Consider the following 22,614-nt stretch of genomic DNA (forward strand, 5'->3'; position numbering starts at 1 on the left):
AGGGGTTTTTTAGGGTAAGAGGTTGGGAGGTTTTAGGGTAAGGGCTTAGGGTAGGGGTTTTAAGGTAAGAGGGTAGGGGGGTTTTAGGGTAAGGGCTTAGGGTAAGAGGGTAGGGTTTTTTTAGGGTAAGGGCTTAGGGTAGGGGGTTTTAGGGTAAGAGGGAAGGGGGGTTTTAGGGTAAAGGGCTTACATTTAGGGGGTGTACTTACCGTAGCGGCCGGCAGCGGAAGCTTCCGGCAGCTGATAGAGTCGCAGCAAAGCGCCAATGGTGGCGGCGAAACGGCTGTGACCACATGTCCTAGACCGTTCTAAGGTAACCCGTAGACTGCGCCATGCTCGGGAGAGACCGCCATTTCTACCTCCCGAATATCAAATATTTCAACGGCCTATATCTCCTGAACGGAGCAGCGGATTGTAACAATAGAACAAACGGCGATGACTGCGGACAGGCTACTTTCACGCGTTCAGCGCAGGTCAGGACAACAATGCATTGTGCTTAATAAATACTTGTGTTTGGTTTTTACTAAATGTCTCACAGTTGCAAACTGGTGCAAAGTCAGAGCAAAATGATTGCCCCAGTTTATCCCAGGAAACCCTCCCATGACGTTCATGGTATTTCTTTGATACATTATTGCACTGGTTTTGTCCCAGCTTGGGACCATTATTTCCTCATACCCAGCACCACTATTCTATTTTCATAGCTAGAAATGTAAAAACGAAAATGGCCAGATGTACGGAACCGATAAGGTGATGAAGGGGTTAAATAGCAAGGAAAGGTTAGTTGGTGATAGAGAGGGTGGGTGAAGGGGGTAGTTGCCCCGGGGTCTGTGCACAGGCCTCACGGGAGGGGTTAAACCCCCTCATTACCTTAGTGGTTGTAACTACTAAGGAAAGGGAGGAGTTAATCCCTCCTGTGGAGGCCTAACTACCCACCCCGGGGCAACTACACCCTTCACCCAACCCCTCTATCACCGACAAACCGGGCCCGGCTGTTTAACCCCTTCATTATCTCAGCAGTTATCCACTAAGGTAATGAAGATTGCCTTTTATTTGATTTTTTTGTACATAGTATTGAAGCAGGGGGTCTCTGAGCTGAAACTCATTACTTTTATGTCCGGGGACCCCCTGCTTGCCTTGTTACAAGCCGCAGTGTAGTGTGCCAGTATCTCCGGCAAGTTTAAATGCCCCCGCCATGTGATAAGGGAGAATTAAACGTGCAGGAGATACCGGCACCCTACACTCAGGACCCATACCGGGGCCAGTAGCTCGGGAAGCAGGGGGTCCCCGGACCTGAAATTAAACCTGTTCAGTGCCGGAGACCCCCGGCTTCAATACTATGTACAAAAATGTTTTTATTAAACGGCGCGATCGCCTGTAACAGCTGCGCAGGGAGATGCAGCTTCTCTGTGCGCTGCTCTTCCAGATTGCTGGAGCAAAATCAAACATTAAGTTCATTTCGCTTTTAACAAACGGTAAAAAAATGCGATTTTCTTTGGTGAATACCGTTTTTGCGCAAATGTCATACCGTGAGGTAGGAACGTGCCAACACGTTAGATTTTGCTATTTTAATATCGAAGCTACCTGAATAGGCCCCTATGTCTGTTTTTACTGCACAGAAATATGGTGACAATGACTGCATTCTTTTTTTTATATAGGGGCAGTAGAGCGTATTAGGCACTTTGGAGCTTACTCGCAAAAGACTCAGCTGCAAAACTGGTACAAAAAGGGCGACAGTTAATAGTACATAACGCCCCTAAAATCTTTCACATATTACTCTTTCAGATGTTCTATGAACCTGCAGATATTCCAAACAACAACTAGTGCTGTGTACAGAATACGTCTGACCTAGGAAGAAGGTTAGTGACCTGCAGCTTGGAAGAGATGTCATCCTATAAGGCTTCCAATGGATGAGACCTGGCGTTACAGACCGTTGTGATAGCCAAGTTCTGACATGTATCGGCGACACTGGCCTTTTACTTACACCCATAGCAGCAAAAACAATGGCAAAGTTGTCATCGTGGTAATCCATCACGTCCTTGGATTTTTTTACCAGGCCGGCTTGTCTGCAAATCTGAGCTGCAATCTGAGGATAGGGCAAAAGGTTAAAAGCAATTGATAAGCGCCAATCAAATGCCAATAAAAGTAGTTATATAGTAGATGGAAAAAGACATATGTCCAACGAGTTCCACTTATGTTACATTTAGGCCGCTGAAATACTCATCCTAATGTATATTTATATTGATCCAGAGGAAGGGATCTCCTCTACCACCTGCCCTCTTGACCCCATTCCCTCCCATCCCCTAAAACCTTTTGCTTCTACTATAATCCCTACGCTCACACACATTTTTAACGCCTCCCTCAACTCTGGTGCCGTTTCCTCTTCCTTCAAACATGCAACAGTTATACTATTACTCAAAAACAGCCAGCTTGACCCCACCTGTCTTTCTAACTAATGACCGGTCTCCCTCTTGCCTTTTGCCTCTAAAGTCCTTGAACGTCTTGTATTTTCTCGCTTGCTCCATTTTCTCAACACCTATTCTCTCCTAGACCCTCTACAACCTGGCTTCCACACTGCTCACTCTACTGCTGTATTACTCGACCTCTCTGCAGCATTTGATACCATGGACACACTTACCAGAACGCCCTCCCACTGTCTCTGTATGCTCTCCCTACCAACAAATTAGATTGTAAGCACTTTGGAGCAGGGACTCCTTTTCCTAAACATTACTTTTATGTCTGAAGCACTTCTCCCCTCTATGTGTTATTTGTATTACTTGTTATTGATATAATTATCATGTGTATTACTGCTGTGAAGCGCTATGTACATTAATGGTGCTAAATAAATAAATAAAGACATACATACATACATACATACATACATACATACATATGTAGCCCCGAGGTATTTTTTCACTTACTGGCCCCCCTCCGCGAGTGCCGTGCGGTAGCGGGTGCCGCCGGAGGCTGCGACGGACCCGCCGGCACTTCACGAGGGTGGGGGCCAGTGAAGGGAGCGCTCGGCATCCCTGGAGGTCCGGGCGGCTCCTAGAGCAGGGCGCCGCCATTGCGCGTTAGTTCGCGCATGCGCAGGGACAGGCAGGCGCAGGGAAGGCCCCAGTCAGGTCGCGCATGCGCAGGAGGGACTCGGCGGTTAGGGAGAGATCGCGCGAGGGCAGGACAGGGAAGAGAGAGGTTGCGGCGGCCATTAGTCGTTCGCGCATGCGCGGGAGAAGCGCGCACGCGGCCCCAGTACTGTAGCAGCCCCCTGGGAACTACAATTCCCAGGAGGCATAGGGAGACAGGCACCAGGTGCCTGATAGTGGCCAATAGGGCTGGAGGAAGCTCAGCCCGGGAAAAGAGATACATTTCCCGGGCTTTGCACGCGTCAGTCAGGAAGAGGCAGAGGAAGGAGTAGGAAGGGTGTAGGGAGTGAGTGGCTCCTGCACCAGGTAAGGGTTCTCCTTAGGTCCCCAGGCAGGCCCCAATTCCCGGTAAGGGCAGGGGGTAACTGAAGAGGGACGGCCCTAGATAGGGAAGGTCACCCTTAGGTGCGGAAGGTGCAGTTTGGCAGTGCCACAGCGGATAGGGCTGTGCGCACTGGCAAATAGGCACAGCGTGCAAGCAGTGGATTTGCTGCGGGTTCCAGTATATGGTGTGTGTTATGTTAGCTGTGTGTGTGTGTCGCTGCATGTGCTGGGCGCAGTGTGTGCAGCGTGTGTGAGTACCTGCAGGTTGACGGTGAGAGCGGTGTGTCTGCTGCAGGTGCTTTAGGAGTATCTAGTGGTTAGTAGGTTACAGATAGGACTGGGTAGCTAGGGGAGGGGGCAGGTTATTACTCCGCAGGCCCTAGGAGTTTTCCCCAAGCCACCCCAGGTTGCGGTTCATCAGGGACAGGCCCTAGGTTAGGGTTCCTGTCACTGTAGGGATAGATAGGGATAGCGGCGGTTGCTGTTCCCGTGAGACGGTGGTGTTACCGAGAGACGGTTGTGTTCCCGTGAAGCGGTGGGACCCTCGTTGGGGTCCTGGAGAATGTCACCTGGATAGGATCAGACGGATGCATCGCACGTCTGACCCTTTGTGAAGATCGTTGCAGGCCCGAGCACCGGAGTGCTCGGCAGGTAACGCTGTATCATAAGTGCACCAACAGGCCTAATAGATAATTAGTGACTGCGCAGTCACCCACGACCTCCGTAGGAGTACGAGACATTGGGTGTGGGGGATCACAGGACACTGGGTGGGAACACCAGACATTGGGCTGAGGTGATATGGTTAAGGTGATGCGGATAGAGCATGATGTTATGTAATGTGTTATAAGTGTGTTCAGTAAAGTGTTAGTATTATATATGTGTGTTATTGTATTTCTTACACAGGGCTATCTTTCATAACGGGGATCCTGTAAAGTGGAGGCGCTGCACCAGGTAAATGGTAAGGGTTTCCCCAGGCTCCCAGCTAGCGGAGGCTCAGATCTCCTGGAGCCACAGGTGTTATACAGTTACCAGTAGTCCCTTAGAAGAGGTGTGTCGTAAGGAAAGGGACCGGTTAGACCACAAGGGGCCAATGTGAGATTGGGTGGGTCAGGCCGGTTCACAAATAGGGCTACACATACATACATACATACATACAGTACCTACATACAAGGGAGACAAAAAAACCCTAATGGATTATTATCCAATTATGTCTCATAAGGGGTCAAATAGATTTCTCCCTGGATAAACTCCCTTCCCATGTTTACTTATATCCGTATATACCTTTCCTTTCTAAAAAAAAATGTCTAATCTTTTCTTAAAGAGATCTACTGTATCTGCCATTACAGTCTGCATCAGTAGTAAATTCCACATTGTAACTGCTCCTAATGTAAATAAAAGAAAATTTGTTGCTGGTGGTGAAATCTCCTTTCCTCCAATCTCAAGGGATGACCCAGTGTCATTTGTACTGTCCGTGGGGTCAAAATGTCCCTTGAACGTTCTTTGTAATGGCCTGGAATTACATTTATAATAGTTATCGTATGATATCCCCTTGTATTGCCTCACAGAATGTAGCTAGCCTCTCCTCATAAGTCAGACCTTCAATCCCCTTTACTAATTTGTTTGGCTCTTCTCTGCATTTTGTCCAGTTCCATAATGACTTTTTTATGGAGCGGTGCCCACAAAGAAGTGGTCATACTAAGGACTTGTACAGTGGCAAAATGATGCGGTGATCCCTCCGAATTACACCCGTGTTGTGCATTATAATATCCTATTAGCCTTTGCCCCAGTAGTGAATTCCACTCCCAACTTCAGCCATATCTGAAAAGGTAACATTTCTGACCGCTCTCTGCTGTCTATCTGTCAACCAGTTTTCAATTCAGGTGCACAGTAACCCACTTCCTTTATTTTGTACACTATCCTCTCGTGTGACACTGTGCCAAAAGCCATTGCAAAATCTAAGTAGACAACATCAACTGCATTGCCTGGTCTAAATTCCTATTTACCCCCTCAAAGAAACTGATAAGGTCATTTTTGCACGACCTATCCTTCATATATCCATGCTGACTATTATTAATACTTTTTTCCCCCCAAAATGTATTCCTGATGATTATCCCGTAATAAACCTTCAACTAGCTTCCCTACTATTGAAGTCAGGCTTACAGGTCTGTAATTCCCCGCTTGTGATCTAGCTCCCTTTTTAAATACATGCAGCACATCTGCTTTACACCAATCTTTTGGTACTGAGCCTTTGGAAATGGAGTCCTTGAATATTAAATGTAATGTTTTAGCTATTACTGAACCTAACTCCTTGAGAACTCTTGCATGTATGCCATCGGGGCCAGGTGCCTTATTCATGTAGCCCTGGTTCCTAGCGAACACAGACAACTACCATATGCTGTATAACCTGTAAGCTCACAGGGCCTGAGCCTCTGCCACGGAGAGCCTGGGGCACGTGCAATACTTATAACTTGGTGCAGCGCCTCCACCTGCGACAGCTTCAGCCCGAGGGGAAGTGGTTCTTCGCAGGAACTTATGTACATAAATACACACAGCAATATACCTTAACCAATTAACTTTACTGGCACAAACTCAATGACACAACCTCTCTTTTATACGGAGAGTGACTATCTTGGTCTTGAATCTTGAGTTCTTCCCTTGAGGGGGTTACAGTCTCTAATTGATCAGGACTTGGTACAAAGCACAGACTCAACGGGTCCAGTGACGAATATTCCGGAGCCACCCCATGGGGCGAGCGCTTCCCGACCCCTTTACCCGTAGCTCTGCCGGGAGGTGCTCCCTGTTGAGGGCCCTTGTAACAGGGGAGTAATCACTGTTCAAGTAATGTGCCTTTAATCTAGCAGTGTGGTGGTTAACTGCTGGTAGTCAATTAATAAACACCACCTGCCTGATTTAGATTGCTTACAAAAGCCTGTCTGTTGAGACAGGAAGTGACTCCTTAGCTCACTTGTGAGCTGACCTTTGGAGACAGAGCAGGGGTTCTTGAGTCTCCCAGGAGAGACTGACCAAGAGAACACAGATCTCTGGAGCTGACCATGTCTTGAGCTCTGCCAGAATACACAGCAGAGCTGCTTCCAAGACGCAGAGAAAACTACTAAACCTGAAGCTGACACACCCTGAGGGAAGGGAGCTGAACCAGGAACTGAGAAGATTTCCCCTCCAAGAAACAGATAAGACTTTCATTCTTCAGAGACTTCTTATATCTGCTTATTTCATGCTATGTGTTTGGGGCTGGGAGAAATGCTTGACTAAGGGAGATGTGAATTAATTGCATAGTGTTTCACTAGAAATACTCCCAAGTGAATAGAAGCTTTGTTCCCCCCCCCCCCCCCCTGTGTTTGGATGGATTTCCTGATGAAAAGGAAAAGGCACAATAAAACCTTATTATAATTTCACCTTATAAAAGTCTCCAATTGTGTACCTCTGTGAACGTCCGTCTACAGCCCCTTTGAGAGGTTCCCTCTTGTAGATCTTCCTGACATACTGAGTTCCCTGGCTCGTCTTCTTCACTTGACGTCTCTCCATCCAACGGGGATGCAGGCCACTCCAAATCCTCCTCCTCCACTCGGGGAATAGGGAGCAAATGATTTCGGTGCCAGGTCTTCACCCGACCCTCCGAGTCCTTAATGCGATAGACCGGAAGACCAGGCATTTGTGAGGCTACCTCGTACACTCCCTCCCTCCATCAGTCAGCCAATTTATGTTTTCTCGGTACTCCCAGGTTACGGAGGAGCACTGCGTCGCCCGGTTTAATGTCTCTGTGTTTAACTTTATGATCATACCGCCGTTTATTCCCGGCGTTAAGTTTTTCGGTAGATTTCCTGGCCTGCAGGTAGGCCCGTTTTAGATTCTCTTGCAATCGCTGTACATATCGGAAATGAGTAGTATTATGCACCCCATCTGTGGAGACTCTCAACCGTATATCCACAGACAGTCGAGCTTCTCGGCCAAACATGAGAAAGTACGGAGAGAACCCCGTGGAATCGTGTCGCGTGCAATAGTAAGCGTGCACAAGTGTTTCCACATGACGACTCCATTCAGTCTTTTCTACCCCCGTTAACGTACCTAACATGTCCAGTAACGTGCGGTTGAATCGTTCCGGCAGTGCATCCCCTTCATGGTGGTATGGAGTAGTTTGGGATTTAGCGATATGTAAGATTTTTAGTAGTTCTTTTATTAAGTTGCTTTGAAAGTCTCTTCCTTAATCGGAATGTAGTCGTTGAGGAAGCCCATAATGCATGAAGTATTTTTCCCAGAGCACCTTGGCCACCGTAATAGCTTTTTGATCTTTCGTCGGAAAGGCCTGGGCATATCTAGTGTAATGATCCGTGATGACCAGCACATTGCCGATGCCGCGGCTATCGGGTTCAATGCATAGGAAGTCCATGCATACTAAGTCCATAGGCCCGGTGCTTTTTAAGTGGCCCATTGGGGCGGCCTTGGTGGGTAAGGTCTTCCGCTGAATACACCGCACACACCGTCGACAGTGATGCTCTACTGCTTCTCTCATTTTTGGCCAGAAAAACCGATCCCTCACTAGTCCAAAAGTCTTGTCGACCCCCAAATGACCATGTTCATCGTGTAGAGCCCTCAGTACCAAGTACTGAAATCTTTTTGGCAGTACTAATTGTCTCCTATTTGGGTGGCTATGGTACTCTACAACTCTGTATAGCAAATTGTCTCGCATTTCGAATTTGTCGGCTTCCCGCATCAGTATACCTCCTACATCCCACGGAGCCTGTCTGAGGAGGGCTGGGCGGTTTTGCCGGATAGGATAGCGAATGGCCCCCGCGACCGGGTCTTGTTCTTGATAGCGTACCATATCTTTCCAGGCTATGATCTTGTCCGGAGTGACGTGCATGCCACTTGGGTCTCGATAGGCTTCCGGGATAGCGTTGGATGCACATCCTAGAGAATCAGCCACCCTTAATTCAGAGAACGCTACTTGATCATTGACTTTGGCAGCGGTACAACACAGAGCCCTTATTCCGGGTCCCGGAATTTCTTCCCATTGGTCGTTGTCGGGGGTAGTGGCCAGCCCTGGCCGTCTAGACAGGGCGTCAGCCCCAATGTTCAAGGGACCTGGTTTATATTTCAGGGTGAAATTGTAATTGACCAAGGCGGCCAACCAGCGGTGTCCGGCCGCGTCGAGTTTGGCTGAGGTCATTATATAGGTAAGTGGATTGTTGTCCGCACCTCGAACGACACACCGTACAAGTAATCACAAAGTTTGTCTACAATGGCCCACTTGAGGGCCAAAAACTCGACTTTGTGCACGGGGTAATTTTGTTCACTGACGGTAAGACTGCGGCTGATATAAGCTTTGGGTCGCAGTCCCTCTGGATATTTTTGATGTAACACCGCCACTAATCCACCAAGGCTAGCATCCACATGCAATATATACGGTTGCTCAGGGTCTGAATAGGCCAACACGGGGGCCGCGGTCAAACTCTGTTTCAGGTCCATGAAGGCTTGTTCGCACTCTGTCGTCCATTTGTCCCCGAAGGGTTGTCGGGCAGGCGTAGCCTTCCGGCCGGTGTCTTCCGGATATATTTTGAGGAGGCCGTTGAGGGCTTTGGCCCGCCGGGAATATCCCTCCACAAACCTGCAATAGTATCCGCAGAACCCCAGGAACGACCGCAACTCCCCCACATTGTCAGGTCGGGGCCAGTTGACGACGGCTTCTATTTTGGCGGGATCAGTGGCAATGCCCTCGGCAGACACTATGTGTCCCACGTAAGTCACTGATGTCCTGCAGAAACTGCATTTATCTAAGGAGAGCTTGAGTCCCTCTCGAGCTAATCGGTCAAGGGCTTTCAAGAGCCGAGCCCCGTGTTCCTCCAGGGTTTTCCCGAAGACTATGATGTCATCCAAATATACGAGAAATTCTCAGGGGTTCAAGTCCCCTAAAGTCTTCTCCATCAACCGCTGGAAGGTGGCAGGGGCACCACATATGCCTTGGGGCATACGGGTGAATTGGTAGAACCCCAGTGGACAAACGAACGCCGTTTTCTCTTGGTCCTCAGGACTCATGGGTTCCTGGTAGTAGCCAGACCTGAGGTCCATTACACTGAACCATTTGCTTCCATGTAGAGTATCCAAGATTTCCTCTAAACGGGGAAGATTATACTGGTCCGGTACCGTTCGATTGTTCAGTGTCTGGTAATCTACACATAACCTCACAGTCCCATTCTTCTTTCTCACTACCACTATAGGTTAGGCGTAAGGGCTTCGTGATTCCGTGACGATTCCGGCTTCTTCCATCTCATGGAGAACCGTCCGTACATCCTCTACGTCCCTAGGAGCGAGCCGCCGGGAACGTTCCCTGAAGGGCTTTGTATCAGTCATCTGAATGGTGTGCTGGGCACTGTGGCTGCACCCCTCATCCATCTCCCTTGTAGAGAATACTGATCGTCTTTCTTCCAGCTGCACTCGTAGCCATTCCTTCCAGGCGTCGGACAGTCCGGACGAGCCTAGGTCGAAGTCCAACGGCGAACCGGGATCTTCCACTCGGGTAACTTTTACTTGTACTGCTTCATCCATCGAGCTGACGGGGTAAATTCTCCCTATTCTCTGTCCTGCGTCGATGGCCATGGGAAATGGCGAAAGATTCTGGACCATCACATAAATCCTCGGCGTACATCTTCTTCTGGCGTGCTTTCTAGGGAAAAGAGCTGCTCCTTGTCTACTCGTTAAGCGTATGCACACCAGGCGGGTACTCTGTGTCTCTCCTGGTAAGAGTCTGGTCAGTCCCCCCCGGCCACAGAACAACAGTCCAGATTCCTCCGAGGGTGGCGGAGGAGAATCCGGATCCACCTGGAAAAGCTGCAGCTGTAGGCTGGACATGGGTAGTTCATTAGTTTCTTGTAGACAGGCCCGGATAACGGCTTGTACAATGTCCGTATTCGTGCCTAGGATGATCGGATACTTAGGTGGATCTTTGGGTTCTGGGCACACCAAGGCGTCTACCTTCATAGGGTGAGACTTTCCAGTGTTGAGCTGTTGTATTTCCAGGGCCACGGTTACTATGCCGTCGATGGGGTAGTCGTCATTGCTTAGGCCCCTTACTTTGATATGCCCTGCCGATTTCAGAGACCGCTTCTGGAGGTGTCGGTCATAAAATCCTCGATATATGATGGTTACTTGCGATCCCGTGTCCAGTAGCGCGGAGGAGTAGATACCGTCCACTAGCACCCGGATCAGCGCTAACGGTCTCACGCGGTTACTCTCCTCCTCGGGCCCGTCGCCACTTGGGGGGGGAACAGGGGTTTCTTGGCTGGCCGCATAAACACCGCATATCATGGCCTGGGGTGTGAACTTCTTGGGTGACGGGCTCCGGTGGCGAGATTCTCCCATCCGACAATCATAGGAGATATGTCCCTTCTTCCCGCATTTGTAGCATGACATATCCTTGGGTGGGGTACGGCGGTCATACGGAGGCGAGGTTCATCCGGCATGTTTCGGCCTTTCCAGGGCCTGTCTTCTCAGCACTCCCTTTGGGTTTAGTGCTGCTGGCCGCTTTAGCCTTCTGTGGGGAGTGAAGCATGAGATGTGTTTCGTGCTCTTTGACTTGCTGTAAGAGTTTGATAAACGAGGGGGGAGGTCCTCGAGTGAGGTTATCGCGAATCATGTTTGCAATAGGGTGAGTAGGACTGGACCCCCGTAGGTATTGTTTGCGTAGGTACTCGTCCATCTGTGAGGCGGTCCCATATTTATGATGCAGCAGGGGTCCTAGGGATATTTGCACGCGGTGGATGTAGGCAGACAAATCTTCTCCATCCTTTTGGTTGATGGCATAGTATTTGGTCCACAAGGCCCCATCCTCCTCGGTCGTGTTATAGGCCTCGACGAGGAACTCGTTCATCATACGAGTGTAAGGAATCCGCTCCTCGGTTTACTGTTTGCCTTACCTTGTAGCTTGTGCGGTCCTGGAGCACTTCTCCTGATGTTTGCTGCAGCCTGGATTCACTCACCAAAGTAATGCTGCCACACGCCCCTTCTGCCATTGGTTCATGGACCTTTAAGTATTGCCTTCCCACAATGCTCCCTGCCGAGCATAGTCCTTCCTGGATGTCTCTGTGTTCTGCCATAAGCCTTGTCTTGTCTGTCGCCTTGGTTCCTGAGACCGGCTGCTAGTGTCACGCAGCGGTCTGTTCCTGAGCTGAATCGGAGTACTCTCCTTGTTATCTTCAGCCCCCTGGTTCGTGTGACCGGCTGCTAGTCTCATGCAGCGGTCAGTTCCTGTTTCCTGTGCTGAAGCAGAGTACTCTCCTTGTTACTTCATCTCCTTGTTTCCTGTGACCGGCTGCTATATTCACGCAGCGGTCTGTTCCTGTTTCCTGCACTGAAGCGGAGGTTTCCCTGTGTATCTTCAGCTTCCTGGTTCCTGGGGCCTACTCTTTCCCTAATCTAGAGAGGCCGTGTCCTGGTTCCTGCGCTGAAGCGGAGGATTCCCGAGCCTGCTCAGGACTCTTGCGCTGAAGCACTGGTTTACCAGTGCAGCTAGGCGGTTTGCTACTCTGGTCTGTCTACCACCTCCTGAGACCAGTACCATGGGCCATGGTCGCCGCATGCGCAGAAGCCACTCCCGCGCTCCTAAGCTGAAGCGGGGCTCTACTTACTACCTGTTGCCGAACTCCTGCTTGAACAACGTTTACCCTGATATCTCCAGTCCTGACCCTGGCGTGTCCACCGACGATGCTGTCTTCTCCTATCCTGATCCTGCTACATACGACTACGAACTGCGCAATCCGGATCCGCCTGCGCGGTCTAAGGTCGGTGCTTTTACAACCCCACCTCAGCCACGCGGTCCGACCCAGGTTTGTGGCGAGCACAGCCGTGACAACGAGAGGTCAGGTCGGGATACTGTTCTCGGTGAATGCTGATCAAGGTGGACGCTGGGGGTCTCAAGCACTCCATGAGCCGTTGGCGTTTCACGACATCTGTACAAGACCATTCTTCCATTACTCCCCGAGTGTGCTCCTTCCAAGGGTCTATCCTATCCTCCCCCGTGGGTACAGGTAGAGTCCCCGAAAAGGCCTTTAATTTCCTGTAGCTTTTGGGTAAGTGCTTCCACTAACGGCATAAGCTGGAGGGGGTGGTTAACTGGTCTATCTTATCATTTAGTTTCTGCAGCATATCACTACGCACCCCCGCTTCCTCAGATGCGCTAGACCCGGGATAGCTAGATTCTGACTGACAGCTACCCGCCTCGCTCGCAGGGTAGTGAGCAAAGGGGAGCGTGGGGTCGTCGTCCCCTCGTTCCCCCACAGGGGGGTCCCGAAGTGGATAGACAAAAGAGCTGCCGCCAGACGGAGAGTTGGGAAGCGGCAGATATTGCGGGACTGCGGGTTCGAGGACTACTAGATCTTGCCGGCAATCTACTAGCAAGGTGTTCCACTTAGCATCTTGATCTATGAGCACATCTACCAGGCGGGCTTTGGCAAAACCCGGAAGTTGTTGTAGGGCCGTTTGCAATGTCTCTAAAGGTAAGGCCATGGGTACTTGGGTCACCGCCACTGCGCGGCGGATGGGCGTGCGCATTTGGCGTGCCCAGTCGCGTATTTCCTGACGCGAGGGAAGGGCCATGGTGGCGGTATTTTTGGCTCGAGGGGCACCCCAGGTCTAAGATCTCCGCAGCGCCTCCAAATGAAGCCCTGGTTCCTAGCGAACACAAACCACTACCATATGCTGTATAACCTGTAAGCTCACAGGGCCTGAGCCTCTGCCATGGAGAGCCTGGGGTACGTGCAATACTTATAACTTGGTGCAGCGCCTCCACCTGCGACAGCTTCCGCCCGAGGGGAAGTGGTTCTTCGAAGGAACTTATGTACATAAACACACACAGCAATATACCTTAACCAATTAACTTTACAGACACAACCTCTCTTTTATACAATCAGAAACCAGTGTCCCTCTTGGAGGGGACACTACACTCAGCGTCCTGCCGAACGCTCACTCTCCCCTTCCCTTCACCAGGTGATCCCACCCCGTGTCCAGTTCCCTCTTGTAATTAGTCCCCCCACCCTCAAGTGAGTCAGTGAATGTATAGGTATGTGACTGCGCAGCCACGTGTCCTGAGTGAATGATGGTACCGTTGGTGCACTTGACGTTTACCTGCCGGGCACTCCAGTACCCGGTCCTGCAACCATCTTCACAAAGAATCGGTGTGGGCTTAGATGACGTCACCCGTAGATGTCCGGCGATCCCACCCAGACACGCAGCAACATGGTAGCGGGGCCTGATCCCAGACCTCTCGCTGACTTAGAACTGTCCCGGTAGCACTCACGTAACCAATAAGGGAATCCGGAACCTGTCTATGGCCAGTCCTTAACTCCGCTTCACACTACTGGGGCTCAGGGCCTAACTGGGCCTGGGGCATGAGGCCTAGGCAGGGGGCGGACTGCCTCCCTACACCGAAGCTCCTTCTCCTTCCTCCTACAGCCAGCTCTGACACAACGTTCGTGCCACTACCTCCTTTTCCTCCCTTACTCGCACCTGATTGGTCCTCGCACGTCACGGGGTTCCGCGGGGCTGCTGGGACCCGTAGTTCCCTAACGTCCCTCCTATCCGAGCTCTCCTCCTTCGCGGGCTTTTCTCACTTTGTCCCGCGCATGCGCAACCTCCTCCCGGACCAGTTCTGCGCATGCGCCAACCTTAGCATGGCGTCTCCCTCTACGCGGAACCTCCATATCGGAGCGTTCCCTAGGTGCAGCCTCTCCCACCCCACAACAACCAATGGTGGTAAAAAGGGGTCCCGGCTACATCCACTTTAATTTTATCAAGCCGCCTCTGCCCTTCTTTCTGTGTTAGTCAAATATTAGTTAATGTTAAGGTTGTGGCTTCCTCTTGTAATATTTTTGCACTTGGCACCTTGACACATACTGTACATCATTTGTGTAACACTCTGCCTTCTCCTTATCAGCAACAATCTGCCTGCCCATCTCACACTGAAATGGTCCTATAGTCTTTTTTTTTCTAACCTTTTTGCTATTTATCTAGTGGTGGGGGCACTGTGCCTTATTTTATAGGGATCCTCCATCTAATAAACAATGACATTCTTCTGTTCAAATTCCAATTGAGTCATAACAAAGTTGTGAGCAATTGTATAAGAAAATGTGAATCTGTTTAGTAAGCAGCAACGCAACAGCACAACAATGCAAAACCAACAATGCAACAACGCAACAATGCAACAATGCAACAACGCAACAATGCAATAACGCAACAATGCAATAACGCAACAATGCAATAACGCAACAATGCAATAACGCAACAATGCAATAAAGCAACAATGCAATAACGCAGTTCGCTTTAAGGACTTTTGTTTTTCAAATAGATCTGAGACAAGGAAGGGAAGATGCAGGTTTGTACAGTAAGTCCGAAAACATACAAATGTGGGGTACTCAGAACCTCAGGGAGCATCACCGTGCGACTTGGGATCTTGCTATGTTTGTTGCATTAGATAACTTAGCTATTGTAATATGTGTAAATGCAACACGTTAGGAGAGCAGAGTATAGGAGAAGGAGGAGGGGAGGGTGGCCGATTCCGATTTTTCCAGCTAATAAAGGAGGCTTGGTGCTTTGATGTTTAAAGGCTGTAATTAATTCATCAGAAATAATAAGAATGAAAGTGTGGGCTGGAAATACCGTTCCCCCAAGCAACATATAAAGGCTACTAATAATGTATTAAGGTTTCCCAGCTGCAAAAGTGGGGTAAAAATGGAGTAAAAAACTGTGTTATAATTGTCAAAGCGAAAAATCCTATTGTATCCTCGGGGACCTATTTCTGTGATAAATCTGATGCTTCATTTTTCTTCACGTTTTGCAACCGGGAGACTTTGATACATAACCCCTATAGCCGGGTGGGCAACTCCAGTCCCCAACAGGTCAGGCTTTTCAGGATATACAATGGAGGTGATTTGCTGCTCAAGCATGGAATCCCATTACAAAGTATTATGAAAGGAACACTTCTGGGACATGAGATATTTCAACCTAATAAAGAGCTCCAGTTGCCCTGAAGGCAGGGGTAAATGCACAAAAACACCCCCCCTAACCTCATTGGGCTGGCCCCAGGTAAGTACTCACGAATGTGTCACCAGTGGTCCCTCTCAGTCTGCGTGCTGTTGCCAATAGGGAGAAGTCCAATGCAATGTGGGTTGGTGCAACGCACAGCAAAAAAAGGGGGTGATGGCAGGTCTGGCAAAAATGTTTCTTTATTGTGTGGACATAAAAACAGAAGGCTGCAACCTTCTACGCGTTTCGTGCAGACAAATTGCACTTTATCAAGAAGTTTTTCAGGATATCCCTGCTTCAGCACAGGTGGCTCTGTCTTTGACTGAAGTGTAGCACGCTGATGTACACTGTCCCGCTCCTCTCCTTACACCGGGAACTAGACATTAGCGCGGTTATTAGGCAGCTCAGGGAGTGCCGAGATGCTACGGATTCACTCCAGCAACATCTCCCCTCCGCCTGCACTGGGGAGAGAGGGAGAGTGGGCTGCTCGGGCAGCCTGCGGTTTGGGGCCGCAGGTAAAGCCCCTGAGGCTTACAAATAACCCCCGGCCCTCTGTTGCCCACCAATGACAGTGGGCAGTGAATAAGCGTGTCCATACCTCATTGTGGGGCAGACCCGCTGCGGAAAAAATGGGGATTTTTTGGCCCCTGGCAATGCTGTTCATCACGTCAATGGGCGAGATCCCGGTCTGAATCATTTCCTCGGGGTACGTGCGGCCGTAGGGGTTAATCGGTTGACCTGTAGAATGAAACGGGAATATTAGGGGTTGTCCCTTCTTTAAAGGGATAGCTCCTCTAAGGACCTAATGAAAATTGTGGCATTAATACGTTAAATGGGTTTAATTTGGGTGTTTGACACATTTTTTTGTGTTAATCAGACAATTAACAATATTTGTGATTAGTTTTAAAATGTAACGAGATGTTTCAGAGCATGCATACAATATTTATCCCCCGTATTCTGTGATAAAATGAGGTTACGTTGCTCTCTCTTCTCCACAGTGTATGGGTCATTCCCTTTATCTCCTTTAGAAGTAATCATGATGATGTCAGCACTGTCGCACTCCAGTGAGTAACCCTTTAGTATCTAACACTACATTATTCTCTACGTACTAAATAGTCCATTTCCTGCTCACCGTTGATGTCTAAATAGTCTTCGGCCATCACTGAGGGGCCTTTGTCAATGGGTTTCCCAGAACCATTAAAAACACGGCCTGCGAAAGAATAGAGAGAGAATGAGGACTAATTGTATATGTTGCTTGTCATGTTGTTACATGTAGATGATAAAGGTATCTCTGATTGTAATTATTTGGAGTCAGGAAGGAATGGATTTTTCCCCTTCTAAGATATCATTGGATGATGTGTCACTGGGGGTTTGTTTGCCTTCCTCTGGATCAATATACTGTAAGTACAGATATAGGATACATTTAGCACAGGTTGAACTTGATGGACGTATCTTATTTCAAACTCATCTACTATGTAACTACAGTATGCACTTATGTAACTACAGTATAGAACTATGTGACTACAATATATAATTATGTAACTACAATATATAACTATATAACTACAGTATAGAACTATGTAACTACAATATATAACTATGTAACTACAGTATGCACCTATGTAACTACAGTATGCACCTATGTAACTATAGTATAGAATTATGTAACTACAATATATAACTACAATATATAACTATGTAACTACAGTATGCACCTATGTAACTACAGTATAGAATTATGTAACTACAATATATAACTATGTAACTACAGCATGCACCTATGTAACTACAGTACAGAATTATATAACTACAATATATACCTATAGTGGTGTGAAAAAGAAAGTACACCCTCTTTGAATTCTATGGTTTTACATATCAGGACAAAATAACAATCAACTGTTCCTTAGCAGGTCTTAAAATGAGGTAAATACAACCTCAGACGAACAACAACACATGACATATTACACCGTGTCATGATTTATTTAACAAAAATAAAGCCAAAATGGGGAAGGCTGCTCCTTTCATTTGTCCTGGGCCCCATGATTTCTGCTGGCGGCCCTGGGTGTGTATATGAGGAGATAGGGAGAAGTTGCATAAGGTGCGCATGTAATGCTTGTTTTTATCTTATTTTTTTTTGTATTATTAAACAAATCTGCCAAGACGGAGGTGGCATAAACTTCTCTGGCTAACAGTTTGTGTCACATGCCCATGGATATCACAACCTCTGTGATATATCCTTCCCTTTGTATTTCAACATTTTGCCGCCTTTGCGAGTTTCACTTAGCTCATGAAAATTGGGGTGAAATTCTCCAAATTTGGCATATCATGTTTTTTTTTTCCTCTATGGAAAATGTATTTTGTGTGATTTCTGCCAAACTCTGGTAAAGCTGTTCAAAGTTTGCCAATTTTTTCCTGCTCTTGCTTCTCCTGGAACCTCATCCTCCGTGGTGTAGCATGGTATCAGTGAGGTAGGGAGCTTCTTCAGGAGAGACAGAAGTGAGAATGCTAAGCGTTTGGCTTCTCCTGGAACCTCATCCTCCGGGGTGTAGCATGGTATCAGTGAGGTAGGGAGCTTCATCAGAGGGACAGAAGTGAGAATGCTAAGCGTTTGGCTTCTCCTGGAACCTCATCCTCCGGGGTGTAGCATGGTATCAGTGAGGTAGGGAGCTTCATCAGGAGTCACAGAAGTGAGAATGCTAAGCGTTTGGCTTCTCCTGGAACCTCATCCTCCGTGGTGTAGCATGGTATCAGTGAGGTAGGGAGCTTCTTCAGGAGAGACAGAAGTGAGAATGCTAAGCGTTTGGCTTCTCCTGGAACCTCATCCTCCGGGGTGTAACATGGTATCAGTGAGGCAGGGAGCTTCTTCAGGAGGGACAGAAGTGAGAATACTAAGCGTTTGGCTTCTCCTGGAACCTCATCCTCCGGGGTGTAGCATGGTATCAGTGAGGTAGGGAGCTTCATCAGAGGGACAGAAGTGAGAATGCTAAGCGTTTGGCTTCTCCTGGAACCTCATCCTCCGGGGTGTAGCATGGTATCAGTGAGGTAGGGAGCTTCATCAGGAGTCACAGAAGTGAGAATGCTAAGCGTTTGGCTTCTCCTGGAACCTCATCCTCCGGGGTGTAACATGGTATCAGTGAGGTAGGGAGCTTCATCAGGAGTCACAGAAGTGAGAATGCTAAGCGTTTGGCTTCTCCTGGAACCTCATCCTCCGGGGTGTAACATGGTATCAGTGAGGTAGGGAGCTTCTTCAGGGGGGACAGAAGTGAGAATGCTAAGCGTTTGGCTTCTCCTGGAACCTCATCCTCCGGGGTGTAACATGGTATCAGTGAGGTAGGGAGCTTCATCAGGAGTCACAGAAGTGAGAATACTAAGCGTTTGGCTTCTCCTGGAACCTCATCCTCCGGGGTGTAACATGGTATCAGTGAGGTAGGGAGCTTCATCAGGAGTCACAGAAGTGAGAATACTAAGCGTTTGGCTTCTCCTGGAACCTCATCCTCCGGGGTGTAACATGGTATCAGTGAGGCAGGGAGCTTCTTCAGGAGGGACAGAAGTGAGAATACTAAGCGTTTGGCTTCTCCTGGAACCTCATCCTCCGGGGTGTAGCATGGTATCAGTGAGGTAGGGAGCTTCATCAGAGGGACAGAAGTGAGAATGCTAAGCGTTTGGCTTCTCCTGGAACCTCATCCTCCGGGGTGTAGCATGGTATCAGTGAGGTAGGGAGCTTCATCAGGAGTCACAGAAGTGAGAATGCTAAGCGTTTGGCTTCTCCTGGAACCTCATCCTCCGGGGTGTAACATGGTATCAGTGAGGTAGGGAGCTTCATCAGGAGTCACAGAAGTGAGAATGCTAAGCGTTTGGCTTCTCCTGGAACCTCATCCTCCGGGGTGTAACATGGTATCAGTGAGGTAGGGAGCTTCTTCAGGGGGGACAGAAGTGAGAATGCTAAGCGTTTGGCTTCTCCTGGAACCTCATCCTCCGGGGTGTAACATGGTATCAGTGAGGTAGGGAGCTTCATCAGGAGTCACAGAAGTGAGAATACTAAGCGTTTGGCTTCTCCTGGAACCTCATCCTCCGGGGTGTAACATGGTATCAGTGAGGTAGGGAGCTTCATCAGGAGTCACAGAAGTGAGAATACTAAGCGTTTGGCTTCTCCTGGAACCTCATCCTCCGGGGTGTAACATGGTATCAGTGAGGTAGGGAGCTTCATCAGGAGTCACAGAAGTGAGAATGCTAAGCGTTTGGCTTCTCCTGGAACCTCATCCTCCGTGGTGTAACATGGTATCAATGAGGTAGGGAGCTTCTTCAGGAGGGACAGAAGTGAGAATGCTAAGCGTTTGGCTTCTCCTGGAACCTCATCCTCCGGGGTGTAGCATGGTATCAGTGAGGTAGGGAGCTTCATCAGAGTCACAGAAGTGAGAATGCTAAGCGTTTGGCTTCTCCTGGAACCTCATCCTCCGTGGTGTAACATGGTATCAGTGAGGTAGGGAGCTTCTTCAGGAGTCACAGAAGTGAGAATGCTAAGCGTTTGGCTTCTCTGACCTCCGCAATATCATACACTGCTTCTCCAATCACACGTAGCCACCAAAATCAGTGAAGAAAAGTAAAAAAAATCAACATTTAGATGTAATTTGTCAAGCGCCAACAATGAACAAATCCAATTTTTAACATAGCTAAGCGAAAACATTTTTAGTGTAACCTTCCTTTCAGCTATAGATACTAGGGTCTATTCTAGAGGTTCTGAAGTTGTCATTGACAAACCGCATGGTTCAGCAATGGGAGAAAAGACGGTATTCTCTATTGAAATCTTCTAAACCGCTTCTATAAAAAGTGCCATATTGCCCGGATAGTACTTGCCTTAGAAGCGGAATGGCCTGAAGGTGGCGCTAACTCCCTCCAGAGCCTGAAATAGGGCTTTTGCGTGACAGCTCTAGCATTGAACTAACCTAGAGACACTGAGAAATACTATTGTCCCAGCATACTTTTGAGCTCTTCCACCCACACCTGTAGCTCCTCCCCCCTGGCTTCCTTTAAAAGCAGACCACTTCCTGGTTGCACGTTCAATGTTCCTTGTGCACAGAAAGGCGCTCACCGGAGACACCTGGGAGATATATGACGGTAGATGTTCCCAGCATCTGGTTTAGTTCCATGCTAGAGCTGCTGCCCAAAGCAGTAGAGGTTGTGGGTTCTGGTCTTGTTGGCTCTTCCAGTACCCCCGTCAAATATTTTGGGCGATGTGACTCAATTAAATATACTCTGTATAGGCATTAGCTTATCTCCCAAGGTACCTCAGGTATGCTCCTTTATCAGCCCAGCATTTCTCCTCCTCCTTCACCACCCAAAAGCCCTATTTCAGTCTCTGAAGGGGTCTCGCCTCCTTTAGTGGCGAGAAGAAAAATGCAAGTTGTTTGATGCACTTGCCACACAATTTGGACATGCGGGAAGCACTTAAAGAATAGCAAAGCGTGCAAATCCGCTGCTGAAGTGCACTTTACAAGCGGTTTGTCACAATTCGGAGCTACATGAATGAAGGTTAACGGAAGGTCGGGAGCCATCAAGGGGCGATTTGCGCTATCACACCCGCATCAGCGATACCTCCCATTACAGCCAATGGCAGATATCTCTGACTTGGGGGCGCGATACCACAGATCGTGCACATCACACAATAAAACAGCACCACAATTAGTGTAGTTGGTATATAATTGAAGGATACAGATAGTTACTGGTGCATCTGGACCACTAAGAGAACATGTTACAATCCACCATGACATATCAACGTGAAGCCTAAAGGAGTGGGCACTTCAGATTGGATGATATCTTTTTTTTTACTTGGCCATTTTCTACTCCTTTATCGTCACTGTGCTATTCCACGAGGCACCTTCTGGACCATTGCAGTGAATAGATCGTAAGGTGTCTTCTGGCTGTGGAAGTGTCTTACAGAATAAAACCACGTAGACAATATTGCCCTGTATATTTTATAATAAGAGGATTATTTACTAGTGCCTCCCGACTGAGGTAAAACCTCTGCGAAAAGCATTGTACCAGAGTTTTGAAAGGACAAACTCCAACTGCTTTTAATGGGATTTGTATTCTTTGACACGTATGGTGCTGGGGTTGCACTGGCTTTGCCCCGGGAGACTTCAGTGAATAACCCCCAAAGTCTTCTGCATCTGGATACATTCAGAAAGCAGCCTATTAACTGGGAGTCGAATACTCCATGGCGGAAATGTAGTAAAGATTCCCAGTTGTAAAACCGGTGGGAAATATTTAGCAGGGAACCACATTCCTGTTGAAACCAATGGGATTTTCTACTTTGAATAACATATTTTTGCCCCCGTTTTGCAGCTCGGAGAATTTGATTAATTGACCCCATGTTGCAAACCAATCATTGAGGTGCTATAACCACAGATGTAGTAAAACTCACTGTCCCCGGCGCCACGGTCGAAAAAGCAAAAGTCAGCGGCGCCGAAGTCGGGAGCCTGTCGCGATCACGCTGCTGGGGGTCCATGCTTCCGAATGGGAAGCCACCATAGCGTTAATCCTCCTGGAACCACAGGGGGCAGCAGAGACACGGTTATCTACATCTGTACATCAACATTTGGAGGTGGCACAATGTAGCTATGTAATTGCTGGAGATTTCTTTCTGAATTAGAGGAGATCATTAAGGGGGCCGTGGTCCCACGTGTGAAGCTGCGAAAATCAGTCCAAGTTTCCTTTCCAAAATTTGACTTGTTACATTTTTGCAAACACTGAGATCAAAGTAAGTTACCTTTATCTGTGAATGCACAAAACTCCCCCGCAACTTAATGTGTGGAAAGGTTTTGCAGATCTCTGATTATCAGAGCTCTTACACACACCTACACAAAGTTTATTTATAAATATATATATATAAAAAATATATAGAGAGAGAGACATATATATACATACACACATGTATACTGATATAGGTGACATTTGTGGTCTGATAAAACCAAAGTGATGACAGTTGTGCTGTTTGTGTTAATGGTTAGTCTGGAAGACAAATGCCATGTCCCAATGTAATTTCTGCCATGCCACAAACTTGCTCGGTGTCCTGTGGTGCCCTCCCTGTGCCTTGCTGTCCTGTGTCAGCTTTGCTCTG

The 22,614-nt window shown here is 48.3% G+C and overlaps 1 protein-coding gene across 4 annotated transcripts in view; it reads right to left on the bottom strand.

The window, feature by feature from the left end:
• ATP6V1B1 (ATPase H+ transporting V1 subunit B1) overlaps nucleotides 1–22,614 on the bottom strand; it is a 105,054-nt gene that overhangs the window by 16,966 nt on the left and 65,474 nt on the right. For 3 of the 4 annotated variants that reach the window (XM_075572924.1, XM_075572944.1, XM_075572954.1), the window contains 3 exons: nucleotides 16,630–16,707; nucleotides 16,096–16,235; nucleotides 1,982–2,083 (listed from right to left, as the gene is read on the bottom strand). In XM_075572924.1, coding sequence (XP_075429039.1) covers nucleotides 1,982–2,083; nucleotides 16,096–16,235; nucleotides 16,630–16,707 — 320 coding nt within the window. The remainder of the gene's footprint in view (nucleotides 1–1,981; nucleotides 2,084–16,095; nucleotides 16,236–16,629; nucleotides 16,708–22,614) is intronic. The other variant, XM_075572933.1, reaches the window with a different exon arrangement.

Source organism: Ascaphus truei, chromosome 1, assembly GCF_040206685.1.
Source record: "Ascaphus truei isolate aAscTru1 chromosome 1, aAscTru1.hap1, whole genome shotgun sequence".
Classification (NCBI taxonomy): Eukaryota; Metazoa; Chordata; class Amphibia; order Anura; family Ascaphidae; genus Ascaphus; species Ascaphus truei.